Here is a 13391-nt window from a genome sequence, read left to right on the forward strand (position 1 = left end):
CCTTGCAAAAGTGTTCGGTAATTTTACTACAGATAATCTATGTTACTTTTATGAAGAACAGTTTGTTTTTTGGAAATCAGTCAAGTATAAACATTGTTTGTGTATGCAAATCATAATTGTTAAAAAATATAGAGAAAGGAAAGCTGCACAAAGCAGCAGAAGTAGTGAGAAAAGTCAGTAACAACCAATCAGATGAGTTGGATATTTAAACTTCCTGGCAGATTAAAACTGTGTGCCGGACCGAGACTCGAACTTGGGACCTTTGCCTTTCACAGGCAAGTGCTCTACCAACTGAGCTACCCAAGCACGACTCACGCCCCATCCTCACAGCTTCACTTCTACCAGTATCTCGTCTCCTACCTTCCAAACTTTACAGAAGCTCTCCAGCAAACCTTGCAGAACTATCACTCCTGAAAGAAAGAATATTTCATAGACATGGCTTAGCCACAGCCTGGGGGATGTTTCCAGAATGAGATTTTCACTCTGTAGTGGAGTGTGCGCTGATATGAAACTTCCTGGCAGATTAAAACTGTGTGCCGGACCGAGACTCGAACTCAGGACCTTTGCCTTTCACAGGCAAGTGCTTCTGCAGGGTTCGCAGGAGAGCTTCTGCAAAGTTTGGAAGGTAGGAGACGAGGTACTGGCAGAAGTAAAGCTGTGAGGACGGGGCGTGAGTGGTGCTTGGGTAGCTCAGTTGGTAGAGCAGTTGCCCGTGAAAGGCAAAGGTCCTGAGTTCGAGTCTCAGTCCGGCACACAGTTTTAATCTGCCAGGAAGTTTCATATCAGCGCACACTCCGCTGCAGAGTGAAAATCTCCTTCTGAGTTGGATGTTGTTACATCTTTTATGTGACTATAGTTATCAGATCATTATCTCCACCCACTATTCAAAATCAATGGAACTGCCTTAGGTAATCTGGAAAAAAAAAAAAAAAAGAACGTTGACGGGACATTCATTTCAGGTAGATAGGCGATAGAGTAATATTATATTAAAATTATAGGGTGGCATGAATGTTAGCTGTAGTGTCAGATGGACTTTTTGGAAATCATGGCCAACTGATGAATTTCTAGAAGATGCTACTATATGCTGTGTAATCGAGATGTTCCATTTTGTTAGCTATCCTCAGCTATTGAGCTTGGTTTGTACATAGTGTCAGTTGAACTTTTTGAACCTTGGGACAGTTGATAGTAATACCTGGGATTATGCCAGAAAGCAGTGCCCTACACTGTGCTTTAATTATGGAACAGTGTGAGTGCCTATAATGGGGATGAAAGTCACTGAAACCATATCTGCAGCATGAAAGGGCTCAAAAGTGTTTTCCTGGAGTCTTTCATAGTACATCCTCCTCTAGCATTACTTTTCATCGATAGTAGTTGTCGATACCAGAAACACTTTTCAAATTTTGGACAGGTCAGTATTACCTCAGCTGCTTTTCTGAAAAATTTCATATAATTTTATACACAGTATCTTATATTTCAAGCTAAAATTGATGAAAGGAATTATTTTATTTTCAAAGTTACAATTGATAAGTACTAGCTCTGAATCTACAGTTAAAGTTGTTGTTTTAGAAACATGTACCACACACATCTTGCTGTGATGTGGAATGGGTCAGTTTTGCAATTATACTTCACTTTCTCAGTGGAAAAATGCAGCAATGTACTGTCCATTAACATGATTTCTGAAGCTAAGAGTTCCTCCCTTTTTTGATACATACAGTGCTGTGTATTTAATGATTTAACTGTGTACAGTCTCTCTCTCTCCCACCTTTGGGTATGTGGCCACACACATGCATGCAGGAGCATGCATATGTGTGCACGCATGTGTTCACACACACACACACACACACACACACACACACACACACACATGCTACTGCACACTCATAGCCGGCCGCGGTGGTCTCGCGGTTCTAGGCGCGCAGTCCGGAACCGTGGGACTGCTACGGTCGCAGGTTCGAATCCTGCCTCGGGCATGGATGTGTGTGATGTCCTTAGGTTAGTTAGGTTTAAGTAGTTCTAAGTTCTAGGGGACTGATAACCACAGCAGTTGAGTCCCATAGTGCTCAGAGCCATTTGAACCATTTGCACACTCATAAATTTTTTCTGTAGGGTAGAAGTAGTTGTCAAGGAGATATGCTTTTGCTTTGTGTTTGAAGTTAACTTTACGATTTATGAAATTCCTTACATTATTGGGTAGATGGACAAAGAATTCTCCAGCTGAATATCTCACTCCTTTCTGTCCCACACACAGATTGAGTGATGGATAGCGTATATCATTTCTCTCTGTAGTATTACGAAAGGGATACATTGGTACTCACAATACGGGGGAGACGTTGAGTTGCAGACAGGTACCACAAGCTTGTAACTGAGATCCAAAAAATAGCTTGGGGGATATCTTCTTTTCCTTTTTCAGAATAAATGAAAAATTTCACAGATTTGCAAACAAACTTACTGAACTGTATCACAAATATGCCCCCTCCCCTTAAAGACCAGGAAAGTAAGAAAGAAATCTGTGCCTTGGCTAACTGAAGAAGTAAAACAGTTCATGAATCTCAGAGATGCTGCACACAGGGAATACAAATAGCATCCCACATTTTACTTACAACAATAGTGGAACAAATTCAGTTAAGCTATGAGAAATGCAAAACTCAGGTGTGACAAGATATTAACCGACTACAGAAATAGGCCAGCTGTCCTATGGAAAAACCTGAATGGTCTTGATAGAGGTAAGGAAAAATCTGCAGATGATCCCATTGTCCCAGCCTATGAACTGAACTGGTACTTTGCATTATCGACACTGACACCTCGAACACAAATGAAATAGAGTCATTGATTACTTCATGAGAGTTACCGTTAGTAGCCACAAAAAATTCTATCTAAAGCATGTTGCTTACAACATCATCGCAGAAGCCATCATCCACATCAGTTCAGCATCTACTGGATATGATGGCATCACATACCAAATGATGAGGCTTATTACTGACACAGTACTGCCCACTATAACAGATATCCTCAAATACTCCTTAACCACAAGTGTTTTCCCTGAGGCCTGGAAACAGGGAACTATTGAACCCATTACCTAAAAGTGATGTTGCCACAGCACCCTCTTATTGCTGATGTACTTGTATTCTTCGTACAGGGTCCAAGACTTTAGAATATGTAGTCCATGACCAGATAGCAAACTGCCTGACTACAAACAACCTACTAGATGAATACCAGTCAGGATCCCACATTGCAGCACAACACCTGCCTTAATAGAGGTAATAGATGACCTGAAACTTGCCATGGATGCATAAGAGGCAACTATCATGTGCTTCTTAGACTTCAGCAAAGCCTTTGACAACATCAACTATCACATTTTACTTGCCAAAGTTAGCAGCCTAAATTTCTTGCCAAGTGCAGTACAATGTTTTCACTCATGCCTGATGTCTCCCCAACAGTGTCTGATGTCTGGCACCATAAAGTCAAGTGGAGAAAGGTAGTATCAGGCATCCCCCCAGGGTTTGGTATTAGGTTCTACACTTCTCATTGTATAGATGTGCCATCAGTCTTGTCCTATCACAAATACTACTTGTACATTAATGGCCTGCAGTTGAATCTAAGTGCAAACCTATAAACCTGAAGACAGCTATCAAGAATTTCAGTACCAACCTTTATGCACTACCAAAATGGGCATAGGATATAGGGTTAAAGCTTGATCGATCCAAAACCCAAACAGTGCTGGATGGTCATTCTAGATTCATTAGCCCAAAATATTGAAAATTCCTACCATCTGTAGCCCTAAATTGGACAAATACCAACTTCCCTCTTTCAGTAAAGAGCCTAGAATTAATAATAGATGAAAATATAAATTGGACTGAGCATATAATTGTAATGTACAAAAAGGTACCTGCATCTCTCCATACCCTACAAAAATATAAAAACCTCTTTTCTCTTGACTTGAAAAAGAAACTTGTACAAACACTTATACTTCCAATTATTGATTACACCAGTGTTATCCAGAATGCCTTTCCCAGGAAAGCTCATGGCACCTGTAACAGCTTATGAATGCCTGTGTTCATTATATTTGTGATGTCTGACTCTTTGATCACATTTCATCACCATGCGCCCAGCTATCCTGGTTGTAGGCAGACAAGTGCAGAGATTTCCGTACTCACTGTCTTCTCTACTGTGTTATCAATGAACATTTTCCCTCATATCTCTCTTTGACCCTAACACTCTTGCCTGAACAACACAGCAGAAACACCTATTCCCATCACAGCAAAATCCTTTCTGTCCCACTCCACCATTCAGCCACCTTCTTGAAGTCTTTCTCAGTAACAGGAACCCAAGTCTGGAACAATTTACTGCATTATATTAGATAACTAAATAACCCCTCTAGCTTCAGAAGATAGTTAATGACCATTTTCCCTGTACACACTCATTACCCTTGGGCATCCCTCTTTCCAACCTGATCTTCCTCATTTCCCAGTATTTTTAGCCAACACAATATCCTTAAATTTCCTTTACCCAGAACTCACTATATCAGAAAACATCTATTTTGTAGACCTACAAATTCTTCTTCTATCTACCATAATCACTGATGTTATTACAGTCACAATTATTGTCATTACTATTATTGTTATTACTATTCTCATAATTTGTGGCTGCAGCTGCATTAGTACAAGTAATGCGGCGTTAACTTTTACAGTTCATAGTCAATTTAATTTACTCATGCTGCCACTTCAGACACTCAAATCATTTTAATACTGGTTGTCATATTAAAATTGTTATTTCTTAGGTAACTATGATGTAATTGATACTGTATGTGTGAAGCCTAGGTCCAATGTAAGAGAAGCCTGGTGGCCCTAATCAGATCCGGTTAAGTAAATGAAGAAATTAAATGAACAAAAAGACTGCTATACATTTTAGTTTTTGGTCTAAAGGCCTTCTTCTAAAGTAGAATTCACACACACATGAGTATGGTCTCTGGCCAAAAGTTCAAATGAGTAGCAGCCTTTTAGTTGTACCTGTCTTCGTCTCTTCTATACAGTGACTAGAAATCTGACCTTTGCATAATACTGTTGTTATTCCATCCTGGATTTTCCATTGTTTGATTTCTCCTTCTAGTATTATATTTGTGAATACTGCTGTTGTCTTTAAAGTTTAATTAACTGATCACAATGTGCTTCACAAGGAAAAAGTGTAATGTGATGCTGTTGTCAGTATCTCCCATTGCTTCTTGCGAAAATACTACTTTCTTAATAACAAGTTACTCCAGAATATCATGCCGTAAGACTTAGTGAGTGATAATATGAAACATGAGGTAACATTTCCTTCTCAAAACTGGTATCATCCATAATGCAAAAGTTGCAGAACCTAGACATTTAGGAAGATCTGTAACATCTTGCTTCCGTTTCAGGTTCTTATCAGTATAAACACTGAAGAATTTAGAATAGCCTGTTTCTTTTATTGATTTACTCTTATGCATTATTTAGAGTTATCAGGCCCTGTGCACCACTGAGTTGCATGTATTGAGTTTTATTTAAATTTAGTGGTAGTTCATCTGCAGAGAACTGGTTATCACTTTTCAAGATAATATTATTCACATTTTGAAGTACTGAAGCTTCTCCATGAAGGTTAAACATAATACTTGCATTTTCAGCAAATAGAACTGTTTCTGATTTCTACCTCTTGGGTATATGATGGAAAACATTTTATGAATGCCAAGAACAACAGTGACCTTAACATTAGACCAGAGGTGATTATTTCCCGTTCTAATTGAGTAACATATTATTTTATCTTGTCCAGGATAATACTATGAAATGCACAATCAAATGTTTCTGAAAATATCAGTTTGTAATCTTTTGATAGCAATGAAAGTTCTGGCAGAATGTTAGTGATTTAGGAGTAAAGGAAACCACTCATCAAATAGCAGAAATATTGAGATGTCAACAGGCACACACAAAATAGAATGAAAACTTGCTGCCATGCATCTATTCCCCTACACTGTGCCAGCTGTGTGCAGTATGTATTTGCACTCAAGCCCATCAAAAGATTTTTTCCGAAAGGGTAACAAGCTTTCAGTCTCTTTTGTGTGTTCCTGTCAACAACTCATGCTTCTGCTATTTGGTTAGTGTTTTGCAACATTTTATTGTTAACATGAATATGATCTGGTTCATGAATGAGTGGTACGATTACAGTTCTTTTCACATGGATGAGACTTTTCAATCACAAGCTGGTATATTCCTATGAACCAGCTGGAGTTGCAAATAACCCATTTGCTGAGAATGAATTAAATGAATAAATTGTGTTATTGCACGAAAACTAAGTGTATGACGTGATATAAAGATTTTATTGTGCTGACCAGTTACTTTAGTTACAGATATTCCTCAGCTTCAAGTTGATTTTCTAGGCATTAGCAAGTAAAGGATGGGCTACAGCATTCAGAGTATCATCTTCTAGACCAGTGGTCTGTTCTGTAGAGTTTTCTGAGTAACATTAAGAGTGTGAGATATTGCAATATTTTGTTGGTTCAGGTAAAGACAGCAACTGTCATTTGATCCCCTAGTGACAAAGCATGTAAATTTTGCCAGTAGGTTGGATAAGTTATTCTTGTAACTGATCCAATCTTATCTGAGAATTTGGAACCAAAACCAGTTATTTTACAAATGAAAGCAATCTAGATGGACAATAAAAATTCTTTTGTACAACAAATGATGTGGACTTTTCTCCAAAGACAGTGTGTCAATTTTTGCAAAATCACTTAATATTTGGTGTTTTTAAATACACATACAGTAAATTTATTTATCATTCCAGAATGGAAGCCCTGTAACAAGTATGTCTGAAAAGGCCATGTGCAGAATCGTGGTTGTAGGGGGTGAGGAGGATGTGGGGGAGGTGGAGTCTTAGTGCTCAGTTTTTATTTGAGCTAGGAATATGGGGTAAAAAGCTTTTAGTTTAGCCCACGCCAGAAGCCACTTGTATAGACATTGAAACATCTGTCTTACTGAAACTATGTCACAGTGTTATAAGCAAGTCTTGGACAATGAACCAGAGCTGGATCACAGGCAAACTGTGCAAATCATCTAGTCCTAGTTCTGTCAACCAAATGAGGTGATGATGCCAGAAATAATGAAGAAAATCCACAAAGTGGTACTGGATGATCATTGACTGAAAGTGTGCAAGCTAGCAGACATAGTAGGCATTTCAAAAAGTGTGGTGCATTGCATATTATTCAAAAATTTGGACATGAGAAAACTGTGTGCAGGGTTTGTGCTGCATCTGCTGACACTTGAGCAAAAATAGTGTTGTGAAGACGTTTCAATTGAGTGTTTAGCAAAGTTTCAAAGCAACAAAGCTGATTTTTTGCACCATTTCATAATCATGTATGAAACATGGGTCCACCACTTCACTCCTGAGACAAAAGAACATTCAAAACAATGGACGCAAATTGATGAACCAGTCCCAAAGAAGGCTATGACCATATCATCTGCAGGCAAGGTCATGGCATTGGCTTTTTGGGATGTGTGTGGGATAACTTTCATTGACTATCTTGAAAAAGGAAAAAACTATCAATGTTGAGTATTATGCAAACTTATTGCAGTGTTCTGGCAAAAAAATCAAGTAAAAACGGCCACATTTGGTCAGGAAGAAAGTGTTGTTTCTTCAGGACAATGCACCAACTTACAAGTTCATTATTGCAATGTCCAGAATTAATGAATTGAAATTTTAATTGCAACCTCATGCACCCTATTCACAAGATTTCATCCTGTCAGATTATTTTCTGTTCTCAAACTTGAAAAAAATGGCTCACTGATCGAGAATTTTCACCAAATGAAGATGTGATGCTGGTAGGTAATGGCTATTTTGAGGAGTTAAGACAGTTCTCATTACAAAAAGGGTATCAAACTTATTGAACATGGCTGGAAAAAGTGTATAGAGCTGAAAGGAGATTATGTTGAAACATAAATACCTTTTCTTTTCAAAATTTTAGTGTTTTCTTTGTTGGATCAGGTAGGTATGGGTACTAATACTAACAAGTAAACCGAGCGAGGTGGCGCAGTGGTTAGACACTGGACTCGCATTCGGGAGGACGACGGTTCAATCCCGCGTCCGGCCATCCTGATTTAGGTTTTCCGTGATTTCCCTAAATCGCTCCAGGCAAATGCCGGGATGGTTCCTTTCAAAGGGCACGGCCGACTTCCTTCCCCGTCCTTCCCTAATCCGATGAGACCAATGACCTCGCTGTCTGGTCTCCTTCCCCAAAACAACCAACCAACTAACAAGTAAAACGTTGTGAATATTTCATGATATTTTGATTTAAATGTCTTTGAACATACAAGGTTAGTCTTTTACATCCCTAATTCTGCCCAGAGCATATTTGCCTTTTCTGTGCTTTGCTAGGAGCATTTTTCATTCTGGTTTATACATTATGGCTGAGAAATCAGGACCAAAATGATTTACTAATTGACCTAAAAAGAAGGTGGAGTTTCTTAATGTTACTGCAGAAAAACTGATGTCAAATAAAAAAAAATCTATAAAGATTTTGGTATCACTATCAATTATAATAAAAGCAAAGATTATATTATGGGAATATTTGAGCATAGTATGTTGAGAGAAAATGTATGAGAATGGCTAAACATTAAGAAGTTTGGTTCACATATGCCACATCAGGGTATCTTTCACCAAAAAGAGCTGACAAACTTAACAAAACAAGCAGGATTTTCTGCAAACCCAGACTGGTTGAAATATTTCAATAAAAGGAATGACATAGTCTTAAGAAAATGTTTGTGGTGAAGCTAACCAAGATCTACCAGCAATGACTAGAGATAGGTTGCTGTCTACAATACCTTCCATACTTGAACAACCCAATATGAAAAAGCCTTCAATCCTGATAAAACTTGCTTATTTTACCAATAAAACTTCGTTGTTTGAGGTACAGCCTCAAGCAGGTGAGAAAACCTCTAAGGAAATAAATACAGTATCAGCAAGACACAGCTATTTAAGATCATTATCAGTCAATTAGACAGTGAACAAAAATATGTGCATAGAGGTTGATATGTCCATTGATTTGGTTGCTTCCAATTTGGGTAAGGTTTTTTGATAGTGAAAAGCTACAATTATTATTGGTAGTTGTTTGACATACCTGATATTTTTTGCCTATTAACATGAGTGTTTTAGAATTGTATTATCAAATTATTACACAAAATTTGAAAATTTACTGTAGAAGCAATTAATCTGAAAATTTTTACTGACAATAAAAATACAATATTTTTATGCTTCATTGTAATAGATGCATTATGTGTATCACATTCTGCATCGAATTTGGTGATGAAAAAAGGTACTGAAAATTGTTTTCGACTTGAAGGAATCTCCAAAATACCAGATTCTTTAATCTCTCTGGATATGGCTGGTACTGAACTTGAGCTGGCATTTAAAGAAATGTTTGTGAAAGATTCTACAATATTAGATTGCCCTACACTATCGCTGTTGAATTTTTTAACGTGGCAAAAATATTTTCATCTTCTAACTTTTGTGTTTAATGTTTTCATTGTATGGTGAAGTGGCCACACAAATATTAATTTAGCAATAAACTGAAAAAACAGCAGCTGTTTTCAAAGAAATAGCTTTCTTGCTAACTTTACTGTGCTAAGTAGAAGTGGTGTACAGTAGTTTAATGACAGTTAACTATTGATACAGTGTACAGATTTTAACTTATGGAAGATGCTTTTATTTCTCAATGTACTTCATGATTCATCCCACTTTCTTAGTAGCTGCCCTGCATAATACAATCTATAAAATGTGGAAAATGAGTGGATGAATGTAGCAACAGTGTGCTAAAGTTAAAGGGCTGTAAGCTCTATCTTACTCAAGAAGAGTTACCAACAACAGTGATAGCAATCGTGCATTGAATATCAGTAAAGATTAGAACTAACATTTGGAGCTGACAAATGTATGCTATCAGTCATAAGTGAAGTGGAGACGGACAGATATGCAAATGAATATGTATCAACAGGAAAATGCAATTCAGAGATAAAATGACTAAACAGTATTTACTCTCAGCTGGCAAAAATCCAAGTAGCCACTGCTCGTAGAAACATCTAAAAGCAGAATAAACTATTCTCACCTTTAGAAACTTGAAAGGTGTTTCTATAGGCATCAGAGAGGAAAGAAAGACTGTTTGGGCAAGACATATACATGTTGCAAAAAAATTAGGTATTCATGAAATAAAAATATCAGTTTAAAAAGTAAATAAATAATCCATGGCTGCCATAGTATAGCCATGATGTTTGACTGCAAGAACTGGTATTTGCTAACTTGTTGCCATAGTTTACTCTCTCAAGACACATAAGTATAGAAACAACATTTATTTAAAAGTATTTTATAATGTACACAGGTTTAAAGTTAACTACATATATATGACACTAAACAGCAATATACATTATTAAATAAGTTTATGTAGTTAATAAACTGTCACATAAAGGTATTTCCATTCACACTTGCTTAACAAAAACTGCATGATTATGTTAAAATTAAACTTTAGATGCATCACATTGTTTTTACATTACAAATTTATACAGTTATTACATGAGGTATGACACAGCAAGGAGAACAGCTGTTGACAGGAAAACGGCAGGGCCAAATCTTGCAGTAGATGCTGAGTTATGCCATGGTGTGACAGGTGACCTGAAAAGAAATATTATTAATGAAAATTAAGAGAACAGATCTTTTGACTAACACAAGTAACTGTTTTGTTATACAAAAGTCAATGTTCAATTCTCTGAAAGGAATAATTTCATAATTATTCATGTTTCCCACAACATTTATTCATAAGTATCTTCCACCATGTTTGATTCTGAAGTATATAAACAGTAACTGGACAGTTAGTTGTACAAATGTGACAAAGTTTGCACAGTATTACAAGTAAATAGTAAATTTTCTAGTTTCTTCTCATTTAAATTAAATTTTGGTGAAATATTTTATGAAGTATTGCATTCTATTGTAACATTAAATAAACAGGATTAGGTAAAAAAAATAGAGAATAAAATCAATTTTACCTCTGTCAAAAACAAATTGAATATAAACCCACAAAAAAGATAAAAAAATGCACAAGTAAGCCCCACAGCGCTAAAATGAATTTCAGTTAAAAAAGCATACCATTGTGGACTATTTTCAAGCATGAGACAGGCATCAAAAATCCAAAACAGACAAAATCAATGAAGTTGGCTCAATGCTAAATTATATTGACTTGGTAAAGTATCAAAGAACATCAAGCTACCATGTAAATGAAGAAATTGTATCTAGGTCATTAGTCAAGTACCTAAAACAAGTAAAACTACTTTCCCTGCCTGTTGAAGTTCAAAATTAGAGGCACGTGCTATTGTAGTTATACATTCGGAAAACTGTACCCCCTGTTATGAAAACTGATTTTTGGATCATTTCCTTACAAAAGACCAGTTAGAGAACATTTTTCCAAAGAAGTAGTATATCAGTTAATGCCACCTCTACCCCCTTCTCCATCAAACACTTTCACTAGGTTCAGTTTTCGCTATTAATTGTGATATGCAGTGTATATGAATCTAGCACTTCGGTGGGCCTCTCATCTTGCCCCTCCCACTCCTCCCTCCTCCCTCCACCACAAATGGCAGTTGTGTTGCTTGGGCCCTTTAACTGGCACTGAACAGGCACAGTACTTGTCTGACAACAGCATTTGACATAGTAGACCATGAAATGCTTTTGTGTGTGTGTGTGTGTGTGTGTGTGTGTGTGTGTGTAGTGACTAACCACTGCAATGTATACAAAAATATATTTCCGAGTTTGCTTATGAAAACATAGGGGTTCCTTAAAGTAATATACTGAATCCATTTCTGTACCTAATCTAGAATAACGACAGATGAACAGATGTTTTGTGACTAGTGAAACCAGTTTGATTTAATGTCAGTTCAGCAGCTTGCCTATTATGTTAGTGCTTTTTGTACATGCTCAGTTTCTCATTTAAATACATGATTCTGAGTCCATACTATCCACCACATAAATATTTAGTGTTATGGAAGAGAAACAGATTTTTCTTTTTGTTTTAAAAGTAGTTGCTTTATTTCAAATTTACTAAGTTAAATATAGGTAGTGTAAGTATGAATACCACTAAGCAGCGTAGTGATAGTTTATTGGTAATACAGAGTAGTGATGAAGATTATTTAATTTGATAGTCTTTTGTTAATGTTTACCATCACTCATTCCACATTTATGAAGGTTCTGTTTTCCAGTGGGGTCTACAGAACATGTTGAAGGATTTAATGGGACACTCACAGGAGTCAAACCAGGAAATCCATTTGTAGCTAGTGAAAGGAACCTCTGTGACCTGTGTTAATGATTATTGTCAGTGGGTCACACAAGGGTACCTGCTAATAACTAATGACATTTATGTAATGTAACCCATCTAGAGATGAATAAATATGATAAAATCAAATGGTATGCAAATAAAACTTATCACATTAACCAAAGCTTAAAAGTTTTTATGCTCTATAGTGTTAATTTTGTTTTCATAAAGCATATCAGACTTATGGCTATATATTTGAGAATTATCTTATAAAACACTTCACTAAAATAATGGACAATGGTCTTAGTAACAAATTTTAGAATGAAATCATTAGTTCTTGTGAGCAAGAGAGAGAAAAGGAAAAAAATGAATGGTGTAGAAATCTGTTGAGAGATGAGTAATTATTTGCTGTTAGATCTCAGAAGAGAAATACGTAAACAGAAACTGAAATGAAGAGAATTTAGTAATACACCATAGTAAATATTCTCAAAAAATAGTCAAAGCTACAATAAATGCATATCAAACTGTCATTTCAGTAAATATTTGAAAAGACAATGATTTATTTAATGGTGGGGATTGCTCTTGAACTTCCTTTATTAAAATTTTCTGTTTGAAAGCTATTTAGAAAAGAAAGGAAAACCTCTGGGAACTGCAGACCACAGAGGAATAAAGAATGCCAATTGGTATAGTTCTGAAGTATGAATCTTCTCCTTATATTCCATTTACCTACATATATGTTCTTTCTAAATATGGTCTAGAAAATTCTGGTAGAATGTAAATAATTTAGGAATAAAGGCAACAACTCAATAATAGCAGAGATTTTGATTCAAAATTGATGACTCAGTGCATGTACCATCTGGCGAGCATTTTCTTCTAAACCACCTGTGTTTTCTTTTACTGTGTTTTGCTGCTATGGGGAAAGTAAAAGTTAAAATGTTAAAGACTGAATTATAACTTTTCTGCAGTGCTCGATAAAACTGTATTTATAAATGCTTTTGGTTCCATCATTTTCAATTAAATATGAGTTTTTATTTTAATGAGTCATTTTTCTGTTAGATTGTTTCAACCTCTTGTTTATTCTTTCTAGATATAAGAT

At 36.3% G+C, this 13391-nt stretch overlaps 1 protein-coding gene and 1 non-coding gene across 5 annotated transcripts in view; one reads left to right on the forward strand and one right to left on the reverse strand.

The window, feature by feature from the left end:
• The first annotated feature begins 678 nt into the window (after positions 1-678).
• Positions 679-753, forward strand: Trnas-uga (transfer RNA serine (anticodon UGA)). Its single transcript has one exon. It is a non-coding gene; the product is annotated as a tRNA-Ser (tRNA).
• Positions 754-10331: 9578 nt separating this feature from the next.
• Positions 10332-13391, reverse strand: part of LOC126248676 (superoxide dismutase [Cu-Zn]-like) — a 345741-nt gene continuing 342681 nt past the window's right edge. For all 4 annotated transcript variants that reach the window (XM_049949912.1, XM_049949923.1, XM_049949934.1 and 1 more), the window contains one exon: positions 10332-10665. In XM_049949912.1, coding sequence (XP_049805869.1) covers positions 10563-10665 — 103 coding nt within the window. In that variant the 3' untranslated portion in view covers positions 10332-10562. The remainder of the gene's footprint in view (positions 10666-13391) is intronic.

The sequence above is a fragment of the Schistocerca nitens genome, chromosome 1, assembly GCF_023898315.1.
Source record: "Schistocerca nitens isolate TAMUIC-IGC-003100 chromosome 1, iqSchNite1.1, whole genome shotgun sequence".
In the NCBI taxonomy this organism is placed as follows: Eukaryota; Metazoa; Arthropoda; class Insecta; order Orthoptera; family Acrididae; genus Schistocerca; species Schistocerca nitens.